Source organism: Panthera uncia, assembly GCF_023721935.1.
Source record: "Panthera uncia isolate 11264 chromosome A3 unlocalized genomic scaffold, Puncia_PCG_1.0 HiC_scaffold_11, whole genome shotgun sequence".
In the NCBI taxonomy this organism is placed as follows: domain Eukaryota; kingdom Metazoa; phylum Chordata; class Mammalia; order Carnivora; family Felidae; genus Panthera; species Panthera uncia.
The window spans coordinates 34,446,847-34,469,924 of record NW_026057578.1 but is presented as its reverse complement, the minus strand read 5'-3'; the positions used below and the strand labels follow the sequence as shown (position 1 = coordinate 34,469,924).

The window sequence follows — 23,078 nt, the reverse complement described above, 5'->3', positions numbered from 1 at the left end:
CAAGGCTTAGGACGTTTATTGAAAAAGCAAAGGTGTGGTAGGAGGGGAGTTAGGTGAACACTTATTCAATGTTTCCACAGAATCTGGGCTTTCCCCTGACACAAGGTAATTTTAAATAATGATGCTGCCTTTTAACTAGGATGGTGTGCGTCGAGCCTATTTCCTATGAGAAATGTGTTGATGGCATTCAGAATGACCCAGTGAGGTGTCAAGCTGGCACCCTAGAATTCATGTTTGGCTCTGAGCCATGCCTTAGCCAACCAAAGGAAACTTCCTTTATTCTGTGATTGGAAGCCCAGGTAAGCTGTCACCATAACTGAAACTTTAATTTCAAAAGTCCAATCTGAGGACAGAGCTTACTTTCATCTGGGAAGCTTGGCTTCGGAATGCCTTTGGTGTGAGCACAAGGAGCTTGGTAGCAGTGCCTCCCCACGCCCAACCCTGTCATGCACTCCGCCATTCATATTAAGTGGAGGCCAGCTCCAAATGCAAGCACTAAGCGCCAACTATTCTTGATGAGTGGGAAAATGCACCTCTTCAACTGCAGAATACAACTTCCCAAAATAGATTGGGAAGATCTAACTTTAGGTAAAGGAGTTGTTATGTGTTCATTCAAAGCTTTGTTGTTTCATACTCAGTCCAAGAATACTTAGAAGTACATTTTTAAGAGCGCTTGAGACAGCTGTATTCAAGTATAGGGAGGCCCACGGATTCTCTTTAACAAATCTACAGACATGGTAGAGCATATGTGTTTGACATCAAGTAAACCAGTTTCTAGGATACAGGGTGTTATGTCCACATTTTCCACTTCTCTAGTTCATGGAATTTTCATGCACTGAATTGGGGTGAGAAGCAATTTACCTGACCTTTATAAAACAGGAAAGTAGCTAATCAGTGTTCTCAATCTTTTTTTTTTAAGTATGTGTTAACATGAGAGCTACAGGCCCCAGCATCCCCAGATTTGGGACAGGAAGAAACTGTTTGTACAGCAACCTCAAGGGTATCTCAGTGAACTCAAGCTTCGGTTAGGGTGGATAGGCCTGAAAAACGACATGAAAACTGATTGATGTGGTCATGAATGTAGCAGGTACAGGGCCTGAGCCTTTCTGGGTGTGGGTTGGAGGGTAGGGAGGAAAGGAAGAGACTATAGGAATAGAATCTTTTGGCTAGAGCTTGTTGAAGTACCAAGACATGAACAGGAAGTAGAACAAGAATGTCTCATGGGAGGAGGAGGTCTATGCATTAGCACTTGGGGCTAGGGGGCAGGTAAACAGATTGAGAGAGAAAAAGAAGGAATTAGGGTGTCCAGTGCCAGGAGAGAAAGAAATCCATGTAGGGATATACTAGTGAGGGCAAAGTCAGAGCCCAACAACATGACTGCACAGGAAATAAAGGTGAGAAATGGTATTATGGCCATAGGGGCTCTTTCTCTGGCCTTCTTTTCTGAGGGGGCTTGGGCTGGGCAATGTCATCATGGATTTGCTCACCTCATTCTGACGGAGACCAAACCCAGGATGGAAAATAGAAACAAGGAAGTTGAAAAGACCATTCCCCTGGTCTATCTAATAAAGTGCCTTTACTGCCTTTGCTTCAGGCAGCTATCAGAATCAGCCTTGGGCCTTAAAATGGATTCACTCAGAGGTAAGCTGGGGGGGTGGGTTGTGGCACAAAGGTGAATTCTTAGAGTTTCCGGTTACATTAGAGGCCCAGCAGAATACCCTTTAACAGGGTCCTGCAAGAAACACATTTATCACAACCTGGGGACATTTTTACATACCATCATAGGCATTTCGTAGGAGAGTATTTAGAAAGGACTGTGATTTATTCAACTCTTATATATAGCCTCACACCCACAGAATACAGGTTAGTGCTTCATGGCTAACAGATACTCAATGAGTTTTTGTTGAATCATAATAAACCACCTTCCCCAAAGGAAATGCTACAAAAGCAAATAACCTTGAGTGGAGCCCAGTCCTATTAGAGTCCTGGTTCAATTCCATGTTCATGTATATATAAATGAAACCAGCCTTTACAGGTGATAAAGACAGAAATGGTCCTGAAAAAACCAAGGGAGTCTCACTCTTTCTTTGTCCTCAATGGGCCTACAATCCATTCCATGGTTTTAACACCATTTTTTGAAACACTCAGGTCAGACTCATGGAGTGAAGCCTCAGCAGAATCCTACTAACTTTGTTGAAAAACTAGGACTTCAGGACATGTACAGATTACATAGGAGTTGGGCTACCATGATCATACCTGAGGCTCTCAGACTGCCTCTTTAACACAACGATCTCTTTTAAGACTACTTCCTGCCACAGCCCATAATTTTTGTCTGGCTACTATTTCCTGACTCTAGCCATTGGTTCCAACTCCAGGTTACAAGGAATAAGAAATGGCAAAGAAAAGAGTGATTTTCAAAAGCCTTGGTCTAGGTGAGAAGATAAATTGAGTAGGAGTTTGTAGGTTTGAGAGAAAAGCAGACTGTGCAAGTTTATGTACATAGAAAGAAAAGAGGGAGATAAAGAGTTAAGACTTTCTTCATTAATCATTCCTGCAACTTCCTGGATATTATATTTTGGTTAATACTCAAGAGCAGGGGCCATTCCCAAGCTATGTAATGACTATGAAGCCAGACCCTTTTTAACAGCATGCACACTATAGTAATAGTTTCCATTTTAGGAACTCCAGAATGATAGTGATAAAATGACATTTTAAAAGTGTTTACTCTTCATATCCATTAAAACATTCAGAACACTTTCCACCTAGCCCTTGGCAGCTCATCTACCAGAAGACTTACCGCTTTTTTCTGGCTTGCTATCAATTCTCCATCAACTTTAACAAACTGCCCCCAAATAACAGATGTCTTGTGTCAAACACCTGTTAATACTGGCAGGCACCAAAGAGTTCATGTCAAAGAGAGCTAAAGAAAACGACATAAGGATGGTAATAATTTTGCATGTGAACATGCTAGATAAAGATCTTTGAAATCATAAAAGACTTCCAATCTTGTCTAACAATGGCTTGATTAGTAGGATACGTATAAATGAAACCAGAATTGCTAGTTAGAAGTGCTTTGATTGCAATCTATGTGTTTCTACTTCGTCCATTTCCTGAACCTTATCTTGGAAGAGAAAGCAGGACAGTAAAGCATGTAAAAACAGATCCAATATACATTTCTATTCACACTGCTGTCTGTGCTAAGTTTAAAGAAAAATTTTAAAGAAAAATGTACTTAGCTGTAGGATGCTGGGATACATTAAAATAATTGTCCTGCTATTGCTCAACAGAGCAAAGGATTTTAAATTTTTTGTTTTATATTTATTTTTAAGAGCGTGAGACACAGAGTGTGAGCAGGGGAGGGGCAGAGACAGAGAGGGAGACACAGAATCTGAAGCAGGCTCCAGGCTCTGAGCTGTCAGCACAGAGCCTGACGCAGGGCTCGAACACACGGGACATGAGATCATGACCTAAGCTGAAGTTGGATGCTTAACTGACTGAGCCACCCAAGTGCCCTGCAGAGCAAAGGATTTTAAGTGAAATAAAGATCAGTGTAAAGTATCTTTGCCAACAATTATCAATCAAGGGTGCTAACTGGGTTTTTTGTTTTTGTTTTAAGGTCTACTTTTTTCTAGAGTAGACACAAAATTGATTTGCTAGTAAGTTAACAAAAAGCAGAGAATCCTACATCTTGATTTGTAAAGACCATAACACATGTGTAAGGTCTACAACTTGGTAAGCTCTCAATAAAAGGTTAAGTAAAAATACTGTCCATGGTCTTATGATTCATATGCTTTTAATTTCCTCATTGATATTTCTGTCGTGTCACATGGGCTGTTACAGAACACAGAATTAAGAAAAATGATGACTTCTAGGACAGTTCTGTTAAACGCGAAAAGAACGATTTTGAGAGAGTATAGTCATAACCTCATGGGGAAACAGAACGGAAATGTCAAGGCAGAATGAAGTGCCTGGCAGAGAAGGAGATGGAGAAAAGTCAGAAATGGCTAAGTGTGATCAGCAAGCCACTGCTCAAATGCGCTTGCTCAAATGCGATGCAGCTGGGGACCTGTTCACTTCATCTCTGAAAGATAGGGCAGTTCTAAGACAAGATTCTACCTAGTAGCTCTGGTTTTTATTTGTTGCTGTTTCTGTTGGCTTCTTTGCTAAAGTGGTATCCAGAGAGGAAGTCAACATCAACCTAAGTCTGGAGAATCCTAGAAGAATGGGTTGGTATCCGGGAAACCTGGGACTAATTCAGGCTGTGGGCTTGGGCTTATGAATCCAAACACACTCCTGGTTTCATGTGGACAGATGATGCCCACTCCAGCTTCAGAAATTTCCATGAAGTGCTTACACAAATGCCAGCCAAAAAGATACCAGGGGAGTTTGGTAAATAATCCCTATTGCTGCCATCTCAAGAGCTTCCGGGTGTACCCACAGACCATTAGCAAATCCTAACACCAGAGAGGGAGTAGAGAGGCAGAAAAGAGGGAAGCATGAGGAATCCTCAGAGGGAGAAACATACCAGCTTAAGTATTAAAGAACCCATGTGGAAGACACATCTTGTTCATGTTTTCATTTTTTTTCCTTCCTTCTTGATTCCTTTCAGGCTTTACTGCCATTGTTTTTTCATTGTCACTGTTAACTTGGGCAGAGAGTGAGGGGATAAAGTGACAGTTCTGAAGAGTGTGTGGTGTCAGCAATGGTACACCTAGAGATCAAGTGGCAAGAAGCCAAAGGAGTCTACCTCCCCCTTCCCTCTGGCCACCAGAGGAACAGCAAGGCCCAGAACAAGCAGCACTGTCCAGAGGCACCACACTTCTGAAGACACAGTCTATATACACTTCTGCTACAGGTGCACAATACAACTCCTTTAATTTTAGCAAATGGTTGCTTAGGGCAAGTAGACGAAAGACATTAAAATCCTCAAAGCCCACTTGTTTGAAGATACAAATAATACTGATACATCTTCGGACGTTCTTCATCAAAGCAGAGTTAATGCTACCCATTGTGAGGAAAAATGCAAGTTTACATCCACAAATGGTTTTTACAAACTGAACACAGCGTTTGATGGAGTGATTTAAAATAAGCTTCTAGAAATATCTTTAGTGAAAGCATTTAACAATCACTTGTGAAGGGCTCTCTCTTTGGTCTGGTATCATGAGGGTCGACCCAGGGTATGAAATACAGACAGGAATGATCGACTTACCTCCTAACTGGAATTTTACCATTTGTGTTGGTCATAAATGCCAATTTCATCCAGCTGGAAAACAACGGTAACAACACTGTTTTAATGTTTCTTAAGAGGAATACTTCAATCCAGGTAAGAACTTTAAAAGAAAGTTCATTCAAACAAAGAACATTTATTCTGAAGGTCAGAGACAATAATACACTGTGAGATGAATTTATGGCTGTTACAATTAGCAAATACAAATACAAGACTCTCAGTTAAATTAGAACTTCAGAAAAATAATAATGTTTTTTACAAGTATGTTCCAAATACTGCACAGGATATGCTTATGCGAAAGAACTATTACTTGTCTTAAATTTAAATTTAACTGGGAGTTCTGTACTTTTCTCAGCAACCCTGGATGAATTAGAAAATTGGGTGCTTGCACTGAGCAAAACAAATTGTGGGTACTTACTTGGTGACTGGCCTCATCCTTAATAATCTCTACTAAGGGTGTGCCTGGGTGGCTCAGTCAGTTAAGCAACCAACTGATCTCGGCTCAGGTCATGATCTCATGGTTCATGAGTTCCAGTCCTGCATTGGGCTCCTCACTGACAGCGTGGAGCCTACTTGGGTTTCTATCTCTCCCTCTCTCTGCCCCTCCCCTGCACTCTCTTGCTCTCTCTCAAACTTAAAAAAAAAATCTGGCAAAATATTAAAATAAAAATAATCTCTATTAAGGTGGTAAGAAATGCAACTGCATGCTGACACCAGCCAACCTTATCCTGAGGACACATAGGGATCTCCACTCTCAGCTCCCAGTGCAGCAAGGCACAGATCGAATGGGCATCTTCCCTAACTTCCAATAGTAAGAGAAGTTCATTAACTCAAATTGACAGGAAGCAACTCATTGCTTTCCTGACACACGGGGACCCACAACGTTTATTTGTACATTGATGGTAAGACTGTTCTTAGCTATTAATTCACATTCTCATTGTTTCCAGTCAATAACATTCTAATAAAAGCAGAAAATGACAAATTGGTAAAGTTTCTGTCCTGTGTCAGTTTCCTAGAAGCACAAGTGACTCCTTTTCAACTGATGTTTTCAAGACAATAGGCGTGAGGGAAGCAGAAAGAGCAGGGAGAACAGTCACACAAAGCTGTGGTCTCTGCTGGGGCTTTAGCTCGATGCCATGGGGAGCTCTGGAGTGTGATGTGCATCCGACTTGGTGGCATGGGGGCTAGCCTTTTGTATCCTGTGCTAGCCCATCATCAGGCATGGGCTTCCCACCAGGAAGAGGGAGGAGTACAGTCTCCCAGGCACAGCGACTCCCCTTCAGCAGAGGGTAATTCTCTGTAGAAGTGGGCAGGTGTGACCTCTTGACGAGCTAACCCTTATGGTGGCTGGTGGATGGATGAACACCAGCTCTATAAAGGGATCTGAGCATGATACCACTGGGGACAGGTATGATTGTATGTCCAGATACGGATATTGGGGTCCCTCAGGTGTAAGTGGGCATTCTCTAAGTCTCAGATCCTTTGGATTCAATCAATACCCAAACTGTAACATCAAATATCCACCATGGCTCTTTATTTTTAAGAAAATATGCCACAGCAACTGCAGGAGAAAAGGAGAAGTTGCTGCACAACAAAGAGGTATTTATAAGACTAACTACCCCTTACTAAGATGATGGAAAGAATATAGGAGGGATGGCATATAAATCAAAACTACTAATAGTGAATGAAGGAGGACTGGGAGCCAGGCACTGGGCTGGGCATTTTCCAGGACCTCACTGCACCTGTGAGGTAATCTTGTAAAATGAGTTATGGTGACCATCTCCAGTCACAGATTAGCACAGTGAGGCACAAGGCTAAGAACTTGCCAAGAGTCACCCAACAACTAAGCAGCCCAACTAGGATCTTAGTCAAGAGCACATACTCTTAAAGCACCTGCCAAAGGGACCAAAAGTAAGGATGAAAGTGCCCCAAGGGCTGACTTCTCTTCCTCCTGCCTGACAGTCCGAGGAATCACACCTTTGCTGCTAGGCCAGGTTGAGAGTGAAGGTTTATTTCCATAATTTCTCAGTGTAGTTCCCTTCTGTACCTACAACTGCCTACCAGTGGCCCTATCATGGCAGGCGGCCCCACTCTGCTGATTGCTGCTCTTTCAACAGCCTGACTTTGGCTTTGGCTAGGATTTCTACCTGAGTAACTTTCAAGTCACCCCGATGGAATAACTTCGTAGGGGTTACAAATCTACCAGTGAGGTGCATCGTCCCCCGCCCCAACTCACCCCCCACCGCATTTTTGGATACAGTGAGCTGGGGTAAGGCCAGTATGTTTGGATCCCTGACTGTGTGCTGAACAGTCCCCGGGCCAGTGCTCCTTTTTGACCCTAGCAATGGGTGCTCTTGTAAGTGCTTCTTTTGGCCATACTCCCCAATTCTGTTTCACACAACAGAGGCTCCAGCTACCACAGCATCCAACTACATATCTCCCTAGGCATGGAAAACTAACGATCAGCATTCTGTCTGGAGACACAAAGGTCAGTGCCTACTACCTAGAGGATACCGCAGGGGATGCTGAGGTTCCAGCATCTTCCTGCCATCAACCATTCCTTTCACATCTGTTTTGGACTACGGGTTTATCATACACGCCTTGCCAAGTGGCCTGAGAGTACAGATATATATTGGGAACTTCCTCTCCAAGGTCAGGAGCATGGAGGGGAAGACAAGTAAGATGCCGCCTGGCCATATTCTAAGCCTTCATGTTCTAATCTGACCTTTTGATTTTTAACAGCCAAGAACAAAGAGTGATATAACAAAACTCACTGTTTTTTGAGGCAGGTCATTGGACTGACATTGTTGGCCCTGAAGTTGTGTATGATTGATCTCAGTCCTTCTACCCATTGCTGAAAAGAGAAAGAGAAAGCATTCCTGATGAGTAAAACTACGAGGTAAAAATGGTGGTTTTTATTGGATAGCCTGTATCCATTTTGCATAAGAATAATGTAAACGCTTTATCTCCTCCCCACCACAGAGCAATCTTCATTCTAGTGCCATACTTTATTCTTTAATAAATAGCTTTCATTCTTTCCATGAAGATAAATGTAACATCTATAGCATCATTAAATGCTGGATTGTCACAAAGGAACGCTGCCCCCTGATTGACTTGTTAAAACTTCCAGTTGTAGCCTGTTTAAATAGAAGTCCTTTTTCAGCCGCTGGCAATCTTCATTATTTCTAAGCAACATTATACAATACACTATGACATATTTAGCTATTCCCATTTTAGAAGATGAGAGCATTTGGGGTTCATCAATTTTATCATGTGATTCTATTTCAATCTAAGAATTTCTTACATATCTTACCTGTCTGTGTTTTCCAGCAAAGCCTTAAAAAGTAAAGCATGTACTGATTGCCAGGGGATCCAGAGCAAACAGTGAAGTGCTTACATAATTTCTGTTTAAGGATTTGGACCTCAGTTTTAGCTCATAACATTACTCCATGGATTTACAAGGAAAAGTGAAGACTGCATGGCAATAAAGGAATTTGGGTCTCTTAAGGACATTCTACTAGAAAAGGCTAGCCTATGAATTAAGGCCAACTCTGCCCTTGGGTCCAACAACTGATGCCAATGAATGCCATACCAAGTTGCTAAAATAAAGAATTACACTCTTCGCAACATGCTTTGTAACAAATTGACATTGGGGGTTAAAACGGACCTGGGGCCTCCACAAAAGCCAGTACCTCCCCTTCTTTGGTTCATAGCGTGACTGCTATAGCTTTGTGCTGAGGAAGGGGAAATAATTTGGAGTCGATAGTAATATAGATGTATATTCAATCTGCACTGTCCAGTATGGTAGCCACTAGCCACATGTGGCTATTTAAACTGCATAAAAGTAAAATTCAGTGCTTCCCTTTCACTAACCCCATTTCAAGTGCTCCAAAGCCAACGTGGGGCTAGTGCCTACCATATCAGACAGCACATATAAAGAACATTCCCATCATTATAGAACATTCTGCCAGACAGCACAACATAATACTAGTGATTTAGTCATTGCAAAGGCCAGTGGTAAAGACTGAGTTCTATTAAATGTGTGTGGTTTTAATCTACTGTGAGAAAATAACAACATTAAAAATGTCATCTTAACCATTCTTAAGGAACAGTTAGTTCAGTGGCATTAAATAACATTCATGCTGCTATGTAGCCTTCACCACCATCCATCTCCAGAACTTCTTTCTTCTTGCAAAACTGAACCTCTCTCCCCCTTAAACAACTCCCCGTTTTCCTCTCCCCACCCCCAACCCTAGCAGCCACGATTCTACTTTCTGTCCCTATGAATGTGCCTATTCTAGGTTCTCCTTACAAATGGAGCCATACAGTATTTGCCCTTTGACAAATTTGCCCTATTTCACTTGGCATAATGTCCTCAAGGCTCAGGCAGGTTGCAACAGGTGACAGAACATCCTTCATTTTTAAGGCTGAATAATATTCCATTGTAGGTGTAGACCACATTTGGTGTATTCATTCACCTGCTAATGGACACTTGGGTTGCTATTGTGATTAATGTGGCTATCGCAAACGATGCTTCTATGAACAGGGGTGCACAAATATTTCATCAAGTTCCTGCTTTCATTTTTTTTGGATACTCTGAGGTGGAATTACTGGACCAAGTAGTAATTCTATTTTTCATTAAAAAAAAATTTTAAAGTTATTTATTTTGAGATCAAGTACAAGTGGGATAGACACAGAGAAAGAGGGGACAGAGAATCCCAAGCAGGCTGTGCATTGTCAGCGCAGAGACTGACGTGCGGCCCAAACTCACAAACTGTGATCATGACCTGAGCAGAGACCAAGAGTCGGACGCTTGACCTACTGAGCCACTCAGGCACCCCTCTGTTTTTAATTTTTGAGGAACCACCATTCTGTTCCCCATGGCAGCTGTGTTATTTTACATTCCCACCAACAGTGAACAGGGGTTCCAATTTCTCCACATCCTTGTTGGCACCTGTTATTTTCCGTTTTGTTTTCATGTTGACAGTAGCTATCCTGGTGGATGTGAATCTAATAGAGAGTTTTGGCTTTCTTCTTTATGCTTCAATCATACCTAACGGCTTTCTAAAGAAGGACTTAGGAGCCATGAGAGGTAAATTTCCTTCCACAACTAGAAAAGGCTATTTCCTGAGGACGTAAACAGCATTGAAAGCCTCCTGATGGTGAAACCAGGATCCTGAGGCATGAGGAAGAAAGGCAATAGTAGCATTAAAGAAATGCTCAATTATTTTCATCAGCAGCCTTCACTTCCTCTGTAGATTAAATATGGGAGTATAATTCCCTGGGGACTATCAAATAACCTGTTATTGGGCTAATAAACTACAGGCTCACACACAGTTTCCCAAGAGAAGACAGAAAAACAAATAATTTGGTTGGCATTAACTGGGAGGCATTTTCTCAACCTGAAGGCTTGTTACGTGTTCCAAAACACAGAGTCCATGGTTTCCAGGGATAAAAAAGTGGACAATCCGAGACTGTTCACTGGCTTTTTCTGAGCATTCTGATGTAGTTGTTTCTAAAAATAAATTATAGAGATACCAGGCTTTGAGGAGGCTGAAACAACTTTCATCCATCTTTTGAAAATACAATGCTGGTGAAGGTTCTTGTTTGTTGTGACCAAAAGGTCTCCATGAGTGGAGGTCATCAGTCCAGTGACAGTACTCGTGCGTTAGTTAGGGGGAAATGCCAACAGAATCCTCACGAGCCCTAAAGGGCACTGGGATGGGGGAGGTTGTTGCTTCTTCTGAGATGATAGAAGTGAGGGTCAAGGGCCTTGCCCAAGATCACAGAGCAGCTGGTGCAGAGCTGAGAGGCAGGAAGAACTTTGTTATCGGCCCCTCTTCGGGGCTTGTTCACACATCTCCCTCCTTGGCATGACAAAGTCCCATCAGGACTTTCCTCCTTTCTCCTGTCTTCCAGATAATGCACACCTAGCATATTAAGGCCAAAAGACTTAAGGAAATAGGTGAAGTGTTTTGTTTTGTTGTTTTCAACATAAAATAGATGAGATGCCAGCAGGTGTCAGTAGAACCCCAGAGTTTAGTTGGGAAGTTGCACTAGGGGTGAGCTAGAGGCACATGAACTTCTTTGAATGTTTTCAGATTAAAAGAAAAAAAAAAAAAAAAAAAAAAGGCAACTTAGATAAGTTTTCTTGAATTGCTGAAAATAAGCACATATGTTAACAGTCTACATCATGCCCCAAAAGATGCACCTTCAAGCCCAGGGCTGCATGTTTCTAGAAGGGTCGTTCCCTGACACACGTTGAGCACACTCATTGGCTCAGTGATGACACACCCACCCTATGATTCCTATTACACTGGGTGCCTCCCTCTGGTCTGGCCTTCGTGAGTGGGCCAGCGCAGCCTGCATGCAGGGAACCAGCCCGAAGGATCAATTTGGATGTCCAAATTGGCAGTCTTTGCACTTCCCTGGCATGCTGTTCTTGTTAGGGTCCTCTCATTTTTTAATCTTTTCCAGGGCAGACAACCCCAGAATGTGCCACTCTGGCATGTGGATTTCCTTGAGCTGAAGACAATCAAGGCCCAATGAACTCAAGAAGAGCTTTTTACCTCTCTCTTAACTGCCTAAAAGAATTTAGTTAGGGGGCTTGTACGAGGAAGAGAGCTATTACCAAAGACAACAGTTTTTTTCTGTTTTTCTTTTTTTTAACATAAGAAGGTCTTCTCCGGGGGCACCTGGGTGGCTCAGTCATTTGAGTAGCTGACTTCAGCTCAGGTCACGATCGCACAGCTCCTGAGTTCAAGCCCTGCATCAGGCTCTCTGCAGATAGCTCGGGGTCTGGAGTCTGCTTAGGATGCTGTGTCTCCCTCTCTCTCTGCCCTTCTCCCGCTCATGCTTTGTCTCTCTCAAAAATAAACAAATTTAAAAAAATACAAAAAGAAGGTCTTCTCCAAAGAGCATGATAATGATTTGTTTACCAAACATTTGCCCTTCCCATCTTCCTGTGAATTGTCTTTGCCTTTTTCTTTTTAAATTCATTTATTTATTTTGGGAGCGAAAATGCACATAAGCAAGGGAAGGGCATAGAGAAAGGAAGAGAGAAAGAGTCCCAAGCAGACTCCACAGTCAGCAAGGAGCCCTATGCAAGGCTCAAACTCACAAACCGTGAAATCATGACCTGAGTTGAAATCAAGAGTTGGACACTTAACTGACTGAGCCACTTAGGTGTCCCCGATTGTGTCCCTTGCCTTTGAAACCCCAGACCCTTACCCCCTTCTTCTCCTTGGCTCAGGATGGCATGTAAACCTCAATTATCTGATTATCAGAGAGCCTTTCTTGTCTTGTGGGGCTCCCGTACACACATAATTAAATTTGGTTTTCTCCTGTTAATCTCTTTTTATTAAAGGTGGGTATCTCAGCCAAGAACTCAGAAGGGTAGAGGGAAATTTATTTTTCCTCCCTTACACCATGCACTAGGGGCAAACTATGAAGCTTTTCAAGTAAAGATCTCCACAGGGTCTAAGGTTGCAGTAGGACAAGACCCTTTATAAGGTGCTTAAGACGTAAAATTGCAACGTTTCACATATCTCCAGATGAATAATCAGTGCAGTACCTATATCTTTACACATTAAACTAGAAACTTGGTTTCAGACAGGCATTTGAGCTTTAAAGGGGTTCAGACTCTAAAATAAAGACACTGTAGGTAGAATTCTACGTGTTTTCTCTTATGGGTCCCTATATGCAAGGTGAATAATTTTAGTTGTTAAGGTAAGTTAGGATTAGTTGCCATTAAATTGTCAATATTTAACTTTGAGGACAGGAGAAGCAAGACATTTTCAGTTGGTACACTGTTATAAGCAAACTACGTGGATATCATTCAGAGACCAGATTAGTAGTTTCTAGAGCTGGCTGTACATTGGAACCCCTGGGGAGCTTATAGGACATTTTAGAAAGCTGGAAGTGGGGCACCTGGGTGGCTCAGTCAGCTAAATGTCCGAGTCTTGCTATCAGCTCAGGTCATAATCTCATGGTTCATGAGTCCGAGCCCCAAGATGGGCTCTGCACTGACAGTGTGAAGCCTACTTGGGATTCTGTCTCCCTGTCTCTCTGCCCCTCACCTACTTGCACTGTCTCTCTCTCAAAATAAACTTAAAAAAAAAAAGAGTGGTGCTTGGGTGGCTCAGTCAGTTAAGCATCCAACTTTAGTTCAGGTCATGATCTCATAGTTGTGGGTTTGAGTCCCGGGTCGGGCTCTGTGCTGACAGCTCAGAGCCTGGAGCCTGCTTTGGATTCTGTATCTCCCTCTCTCTCTGCCCTTCCCCTGCTTGCTCTCTGTCTCTCTCAAAAATAAATGAACATTAAAGAAGAAGAAGAAGAGGAAGAAGAGGAAGAAAGGAAGAAGAGGAGGAGGAGGAAGAGGAAGAGGAAGAGGAAGAAGAAGAAGACGAAGACGAAGACGAAGACGAAGAAGAAGAAGAAGAAGAAGAAGAAATAATGCCAATTCTCAGGTCCCACCCAAGATCTCCCCACACAGCCACTCTGGGAATGGGGCCCAGCAACCTGCATTTCAACAGGCCCTCCAGATGACAATCATGCAGTCCTAGTATGGAGCATCTGGTACTGATCACAGATACAGATAACTGAAGAGGGTGTGGAGGTGGCCACAGGAGGATAGGCTTGTCTAGTTTTGTTTTTAAACAATTTTATTGAGGTATAATTTAAATATAATGAATGGCCTAGAAGCTTTTGATTCAAGTCTTTCAAATGGTAACTAACCCTTAGGGTGAGGACTGCCAATTGAGACACTTCAAATTTTAAACCTTCATTGCCCTGTTTTGGTTTAAATTCACACACACGTGTTAAAATATTTAAAAAATTTTTTTTAATGTTTACTTATTTTTGAGAGAGACAGAGAGAGAAAGAGAGAGAGAGAGAGAGAGAGAGAGAGAGAGAGAGAGGGAGAGAGAGGAGGGGCAGAGAGAGAGAGGGACAGAATCCAAAGCAGGTTCTAGGCTCTGAGCTGTCAGCACAGAGCCCAATGTGGGGACTGAACTCACGAACAGTGAGATCATGATCTAAAGTCTGACACTTAACTGACTGAGCCACCCAGGCACCCTGGTGCTAAAGCATTGCAAGGAAAGTTGCAAGCATTGCAAATGCAGAGCAGGCAGCCAGAAGGAAGTTGGTTCAAAGGATGTTCCACAGGAAATCCAGCTGCTGGCAACATTCCAGGATCTCAGGAGGCAGCAAGAGATGGCTCTGCGGATGCCAGTTAGAAGTGACAGCTCCCCCAGGTTCTGAGAGAGGCAAGCACAGAATCTGGACAGGCCTGGGCTTTGGGAAGAACACTTATTGGAGAACCGGTAGAGAAGCAAGACGGAAGTCTGTTTCCCAGAGCTGGGGTACATGATCAGAACATAACCCACACCACCACTGGTCCTGTGGATGAGGGAGCTTGAGTCAGGCTGAGGACAAAGCACAAGCTAGCACATCCCCACCCCCAGGTGGGACCTGTGTGATATTCCTCAGGCACTCCTGGCTGCCCAAAACACAAAGGAAAGGAAAGGAAAGGTTAATTGATAGAGATCACAGTCATACAGGACATGAGTCTCCATCAGTTTACAAATATCTTAGTAAATTATGAGAGAAAGGCAATCTTAACAATTAGCCTAATCTTCAGAAATCTGTAGACTCAGTTTCCGGGGGCCCTAACATCACCCCTCCATAGTGATGTAGGAAGAAAGGCAAGAAGGAAATGACAGGTAAAATTAAATTTCCTTATAACCTGCAGCCCATTGACAAATACTTGAGGCAAATACAGATTGTACCATTTCTCCCGGAAGGTCCTACTGTCATAATGTTAATGCCTTACTAGAGGGAAAACAACCTTAGCTTGACAATAGCTAGGCCTCCAGTATCCTGTGAGTCTTCTTTAGCATATGGAAATCTCTTTGGAAACTTCCCATTTGCTTCTACCTTCCCAACTCCATAGTATATAACCAGTCACTCCTCACAACCCCAGTGCAGCTCTTTCTGCCCATGGGTCCTGTCCCTGTGCTTTAATAAAATCACCTTTCTGTATCAAAGACATCTCCAAGAATTCTTTCTTGGCCGTCAGCTCTGAACCCCACCAACACCCCCAAACTTCATCAGAGAGTCTGGTGATTTAGGCAGGACTTGACAAAAAAAAAATCACATTTTTAAACCTTCAAATGTGCTCATCTAGGATTCTGAATCCATTCGGAAATTAAATAGAAGCAGATCTACCAATGTTTGCATATCACAGACCAACTTCTACATCAGATTAAGAGGGAAAAATAAAACTTTCTCTTTCACATCAGCGACTTCCTCCGGTTCTCCTAAAGAGAGGAAAATGCAGGCAGAATGCACTCAGTGTCAGTCATAGGAGATATCCATGACAGTGCTGGAAATTCCCTTCTGGCCTGGGACAGAAGGCAAAGTGGGAGACAAAGACAGCCTTGATGGCAAGAATGAATCGGGCATCGGAGCCTGAAAGTCACCACAGTTGCTACCCTGAGAGAGAGGAGTACAAGATAACAGAGAAGCGGAGGACTCTCATGCATAATCAAGGAGCTAAATTTGGCAATCCTAGATACAATTCAGCAGAAAAAACCCAGGATCAAAGGGGAAATTAAGGAGCCTGTACTAATGACCAATAGTGAACTACTGAAACTGGCATCCAAACAGCAATTGGGAATTTCGCAGAAAAAACAAAAGCTCAGTAGAGAGACAGCTAAATGGTAATCTCAAAAGCCCTTGGGAAGTCAATAATAATTCTGATAAACTTTTCAACTCTAAAAGACCCAAGAGAAGAAAAAAGGAAGAACAACTGGGGTCCTTTTCTCTTGACATCATCTGAGCACCTTCCAGAAAATACAAGTTTTTCATCTGCTGTCCTCCATCCACAGAGTAAAACTGATCAAGGTAAAAGGAGGAAGGCATTAAGTGCCATCTGATGCTTTTTCTTTTTTACATCTGTTATTTTTGAGAGTACACACACACACACACACACACACACACACACACACACACGTGCGCACACAAGTTGGTGAGGGGCAGAGAGAGACGGAGATACAGAATCTGAAGCAGGCTCCAGGCTCTGAGCTGTCAGCACAGAGCCCAAAGCAGAGCTCGAACCCATGAACTGTGAGATCATGACCTGAGCCAAAGTAGGTCACTTAACCACTGACTGAGCCACCCAGGTACCCCAATGTCCTCTAATTCTTAAATCACCTTCAGAGCATGGCAAACAAGTATTTGGGCAGGAAATTAGCTGCCAGGAAGGAGTATATGTGGCTGTGTTTGAAAGATAAATTTGGATGGGCCTGGATAATATTTATCCTTTTCTAGTCAAAACTAGTGTAGGCACTCACAGATAGTCAAAACAGTCTCTTAGCCTGGCTGGTTATCTTGACAACACTGGGTAGTTAGGTCAAAAAGAACCTCTAAATAGTCATAAGAAATGGGAGGACATTGTGCTTTTCTGGATCATCATTCAGAAGCTGAAGTGTCAAATTCCCCTACCAATTGGATTCTGTTCATTATCATTCCAAGAGGCAATTTTTGCATTGCCTAAGCTGTCCTAGTGTATCTATAGTACCTTGTCTCAAATAGCACATCTAATTCCAGATATGTACTCCAATAAATACACTGTAGAAGGGAATCAAGATACGCCACCCCAAAATATGACGCTTTGGTCCAAAAATTATTTTGAGCTGAAGGCATCTGAATTCCTGAAATCCCTTTTGTGACTAAAAGCAGATCCTGCCTGAAAGAACCCCACTGTCATAAATCTAGATCCAGGAGTGGCTCTAACCTTCCCTTCTGGAAGATGAAAACTTGGCACCACACTCTAACAGAAATGGTCATAAAATTCTCATGTCCACCTATTCTCAGGGCTCATTTATCTTTCCTAAAAGTCATTTGTTCTCCTGTAAGTAGCCTTTGCCCCCTTTCTTTCCCCTGCTAAGAGGAGGTACAAACTCTTAAATATCCCTGCTCCTTTGGCTATTTAATTCCTTCTGTGTTGCACCATGCACATAAAATTAATAAATTTGTATGCCTTTTGTCTGTTAATTTGTCTTTTGTCAGTTTATTTCACAGACCCAGCTGAAGAAACACAAACTAAAAATGGAGGTACATCTATACACTCAGAATACATTAATGCCTTAGGTTCATTTGTGCCTATAGACTTTATAACGACATACAATGCTCTTTCCTGACTTAACAGAGCAAGCAGCTCCAATCTTACAAACTCTAGAACTCATTCACAAACAAAATGAGATATTTGCTTTATTTTATGCAACATTTTTTCTCGCATCTGCAAAGAGAACTCTAAATTAACTGAAGAATTTTAAGATATTAAGAAAACCAAGAGCATTACCCTATGCCAGTCAGAAACCAGTTTTGTGAAAGTGCACTTTTGGTCGCAGCTGTCAAATCTGCAAAAATCCTGGTGGTAAAGGAAGAGCAAATGGCTGGTGAATTAAAAGGTATTCGTAAAGTGGTTTCTCTGGCTGATGCCTGTATTGTCAAGCTCTGAAGTCACATTCCTCCTGACCTGGACCAGCTGACAGAGCTGGCAAATTAAGACATGCAAGACATGCCAAAATGAATACTAACGGTATCTCTACACGCAGAGGCTCTGTGATAAACATAACCCATCAGGGAGCTGCTGGCCAATTCTTGCCTATGTAGCATCAACCTACATAGCTCAGGCAAATCAAATCTATAGGTAATCCTATAAACTAAATAGGGACTTGCTATAGAAGATGCTAAAAAGGGGCCAACCTTCATTACCTTTCCATCTTTTATGGAAATCTTTCCCCCAAACTTCCCATGGAAGGAAGGAAGGAAGGAAGGAAGGAAGGATGGAAGGAAGGAAGGAAGGAAAGAAAGAAAGAAAGAAAGAAAGAAAGAAAGAAAGAAAGAAAGAAGGAAGGTCAGAGAAGAAATGTGACAGCAGGAAAATGGAAAGAAAAAAAGAATATTTATGACAGAGATGAACAAATGAATGCCTAGATTACGTTGCTTTCATACTGCCGGGAAAATGTGGGGCTGAGAATGCCTCTGTGACCTTGCTTGTTGACCGCTTACTGGAAAGCAATAGTTCTGGAAGAGTTTCATTTGTGTGCCTTCAACAGGCAAAAAACCCCACAAAACAACAACAACAACAACAACAGAAAAACAACAACAAAATACCGGTTTGGTAAATAGCTGAATACCACCCCCCTGGGGCTGAGATTCCTACCAGGATAATAGTGCTTCATGGAGCACTACAGTGAAGAAACCTAACAAGGCTTTCTCGTGCTTCATTGACCAGGGAGCCTCCTTTAAATGTAGGCTTTTGTGAGGAATCTATTTTGCAGTTCACCAGTTTGGGAAGGGCTGCCTTATGATTTCAACTCCCACAGGTAAGGATGTTAACTTTTACCTCAACAGTACAGTAAAATCATACAACGTTCAGGTAGAAGTGGTTGGGCAGTAACAGAATACAGGATCTAGAGTGAATGTGACACCTGGCTTCAAGACATGAGCTCTGCCACTTACTGGCTGTGTGACCTTGGGCAAGTTACTCAACCTCTCTGGGCCTATTTCTTCCTCTGCAAAATGATAATCATGCCCAGCCCAGAGGACTGCTGTGAGAGTTAAATGAGATAATATATGTAAAGCACTTTGAACATTACCTGGTATTCAATATAAACTAAAAAATTCCATTGCTGCTGTTCTTAATTATTGGGGGTCACTGGTCAGCATTTCTGTAAAGGGCCAGAAAACACATAGTTTAGGCTTTAAGAAGGCCACATATGATTCTCTGTTTTATAGTTTTTATGTTTTGTTAACAACTTTTTAAAAATGTAAAAAGCCATTCTCAGCTCACTGGCTATACAAAAACTAAGGCTGAGGGCTGGGTTTGGCCCATAGGCTGCACTTTCCCAGCTCCTGATTATTTTTATTTTTACTTCGAGAGACAGAGAAAGCGTGAACAGGGGTGGGGCAGAGAGAGAAAGAGAGAGAGAATCACATCCCAAGCAGGCTCGTTGCTGTCAGCACAGAGCCCGATGTGGGACTCCATCCCACAAACCACGAAATCATTACCTGAGCTGAAAATCAGAATCAGACACGTAACTGACTGAACCACCCTGGGGCCCCTGCCAGCCTGATTATTAAACTTGCCCCAGATTATAGTGCTCAGAGGCAATAAGGTCTCATCTCAGATGAGGTGTCCCACCCATCTCCTCGTTCATCCTATTTTTTTAAAGATCAGAAAACACACGAACACATGTAAGCTCTTTTTACACATACACTATGTTCACAGTGGCAATTTCTGCCAGCAGTAAAAAAAAAAAAAAAAAAAAAAAAAAAACACAAAAAACAAAACTGGAGCTATGCGTTAAGGAGGGAAGCAGTTTAAAGCTGGTGACATTTTTCTCTCCCAGGGCCAAAAGGTGAAATCCAAACATCACATGATATTTCTGGAGCAATTAGAGTAACTCACTTTGCATTCCCTTGGTGGAGTCATTTGATAACACTCTCAATTAGGGCAGACTGAGCGGCTCTGAGCTGGGTCTAGAGCATAGAGTCTCTTAGGAAACCTGTCCAGTTCATGAAACACAACAGGGTGGGGAGAAGGCCCCTGCGATGAAAACTTGTCCCTCAAAAGCCCCCACATTCTGTACAGGAGCACCTAGGGGACTCGTTCTGAAGATGAGCTGGTAACACCAAGAAAACCTACCTCAAAGATCATGGGGATTTACAATTACACCGAAGCCCAAGAAAAGATTTTAAAGACCAAGGAAATGCACGTGATAGAAATTTTAAATGATAAAATACAGTACATTAAACTCTATAAACAGTATGAGCCCAACTGTGTATGAAAGAAAATTGTGTGAATTAAAAAGACACATTGGGGTGGCTGGGATGGGATTGGAGGGAGCAAGAATGGGGTTTCCTTTGGGGGCTGGACGATAGGTTCTAGAACTAGACAGAAGGGGCTGTTGCACAACACTGTGATCTACTAAATGGCACTAAATTGTCCACTTACTTCTAAGTGGCACATTTTGCATTATGTGAATTTCCCTTCAATTTAAAAAAAGACACAGAAGACGGGGTAATGCACTCTGGCGGAGTGGGGGGAGGGTGGTTCTTTTCCTCTGTGTCCTCTTCTGCACTTTCTACTCGAATGTACTGGAAGTACCCACTCTACCATAAGCAATACTCCCTCTGCCTTCAGAAAACGCTTGTGAACAATACAAAAATGCATGGTCCATGCAAATGTTTAAAATGAATTTGCCGGTGTGCTCAGGGTTGCTGCAGACTGGGGCTCTAAGCCACACTTTCCTCCTCTTACTACCCCAAAGAGACCTCACTGATGCAGGTGAGAAAACTGCCTAAAAGGACAGCAAAATCTCTTCTAGCTCCAGTGTCCGGTTCCTGAATGTGAACTTTGACAAGGAGCTTTATTTTTTTTTTTAACGTTTATTTTTGAGAAAGAGACAGAGAATGAGCAGGGGAGGGGCAGAGAGAGAGGGAGACACAGAATCCAAAGCAGGCTCCAGGCTCTGAGTTGTCAGCACAGAGCCCTATGCCAAGCTCGAACCCACGAGTCGTGAGATCATGACTTCAGTTGAAGTCGGATGCTCAACCAACTGAGCCACCCAGGCACCTTCTTTTCTTTTTAAAGGTTTATTTATTTTTGAGAGAGCAAGAGCGCACAGGCAGGGAGGGGCAGAGAGAGAGGGAGACAGAGGATCCCAAGCAGGCTCCATGCTGACGGTAGCGAGCCCGACACCAGGGCTCATACTCAGGAACCATGAGATCATGACCTGAGAAGTTGGACGCTTAACCGACTCATCCACCCGGGTGCCCCAGACAAGGAGCTTAACTTTGAAGTAAGTCTGGTGCCATGAGAATCGATAGTTAAAATCCACCATTGACTACTAAAGAAATTTGAGAATTCCAAAAAAACAAAAACAAAAAAAACCACGAAGATAGGTGTTTTTAGAATGGCAAGGGGCTACAGATGCAGAACACAGGGACAGCAGGCCAGGGCTGGCTGGTCCACAGACACGGCCTGAGGGCCCCCGACTAGCAAGTGAGCTCCTTTATGTTGTAGGATCCACAGCGGGACCTGTGGCATACACATTCTCAGAGAACCTATTTTAAATAAATTTATTGCCCTTTCCCCCCTCTGTCTCGATGTCACTAGGCCCTCACTTTCTGATAACCGTACCCGTATATCATACTCCCAGCTAATCAGACTTAAAATCTGTCTCCCCCATAGCTTCTCTCCCCTTACCCAGGAACAAGCTCTCTGGAGTCCGTGTTCAGAGGTGTCTCAGGCCTCCCTCCATGGGTAACTGGTTGCAGCCAAGTGCAACTGATTTTCTCGAATTCTATCTCAGGACTTCTCAAACCATAAGTACATTCGGAATCTTAATCAAATGCGGATTCTGATTCCTCAGGGCTGAGGCAGGGCCTGAGATTCCGCTCAGAGTTCCCAGGTGCTGCTGCTGAGACCCAGATGCTGAGGAGAGATGCTCTCAGCCACATGTTACTACCATGTGTTGATCTGAGAATGTAGAGTATGTTGTATCCCTCCCATGACACCAGGCATGGCCTTCCATTGCCTCCCTAGAATCATCAGGATGGATTCCACAAGCATCTCAGCTTGGCACTCCCAGCAGGCCACAGGCTTGGCCTGACTTTCGAATTTCCCAATGAGAAGTGTTCACTCCAGTCTTCACCCTGGATCTACCACTGCAGGTACAATATTCCTCTGCTTCTGAATCTCTGCTCATGTCTTCACCCTGCCACATGCACAGCCTTCTGTCTTCGGGTGACTGCACACTGAGGACATCACCATAAGGGGACCAGCAGGCCCTCCCTCTTCTGGGTACAAAGTCCTGCCTCTTTTACGGAAATACTTTTCTCCCCCACTCCCTCTCTAACCACAGAACCTCCCATCCTAACAGTTTGAAGACTGGCCTTAGAGATGGGGATGTGACCTACATTAGACCAAAGACTTCCACGTATATACAAGTGCCCTCCAAACAACTGATCCATACTGTCCTCGGCATCTAATATACTTTCTCTTGCAAAGAGATTCCTTAACTCTTATAGAAGGAAATAACTTTAAGGGTCACTTGGTACAACTCTCTCTTTTTTGTTTGTGAGAATAAAAAAGCCCATGTAGTAGAAATGATTTGTCCAACCTTAGAAATCATCACACACACATACACACAAAATTCTTGGATGAATAGCTGGATGAATGAAGGTACAAAGGAAAAAAAAAGGGCATCTTTTTTTTTTAGTTTTTTAAAAAAATGTTAACGTGTATTTATTTTTGAGAGAGAGAGTGGGACAGGCAGAGTGGGAGCTGGAGAGGGGCAGAAAGAGAGGGAGACACAGAATCTGAAGCAGGCTCCAGGCTCTGAGCCGTCAGCACAGAGCCTGACATGGGACCCGGACCTGTAAGTTGTGAGATCATGACCTGAGTTGAAGTCGGACACTTAACGGACTGAGCCACCCAGGTGCCCCAACAGGCATCTTTATTTAAAATGTCAGTGAAATGAACACATTAGGTAAATATCAGCATTCATCTTACTGTAAGTACATTCATGCTGCATGTTGGCTGAGGTCTAGATCTAAGGTTCTAAATGAGCCACAGACAGATCTGTCATTTGGCATACATGGCATTTAAAAATGAACATAGGGCACCTGGGTGGCTCAGTCGGTTGAGCATCCAACTCTTGGCATTGGCTCAGGTCATGATCTCATGGATTCATGAGTTCAAGCCCCACATCAGGCTCTGTGCTGACAGTGTGGAGCCTGCTTTGGATTCTCTGTCCCCCTCTCTCTCTGCCCCTCC

At 43.0% G+C, this 23,078-nt stretch overlaps 1 protein-coding gene across 5 annotated transcripts in view; it reads right to left on the bottom strand.

Annotated features, from left to right (window-relative positions):
- PLCB4 (phospholipase C beta 4) overlaps positions 1 to 23,078 on the bottom strand; it is a 423,595-nt gene that overhangs the window by 108,980 nt on the left and 291,537 nt on the right. For all 5 annotated transcript variants that reach the window (XM_049651129.1, XM_049651127.1, XM_049651128.1 and 2 more), the window contains 2 exons: positions 8,002 to 8,081; positions 5,210 to 5,263 (listed from right to left, as the gene is read on the bottom strand). In XM_049651129.1, coding sequence (XP_049507086.1) covers positions 5,210 to 5,263; positions 8,002 to 8,081 — 134 coding nt within the window. The remainder of the gene's footprint in view (positions 1 to 5,209; positions 5,264 to 8,001; positions 8,082 to 23,078) is intronic.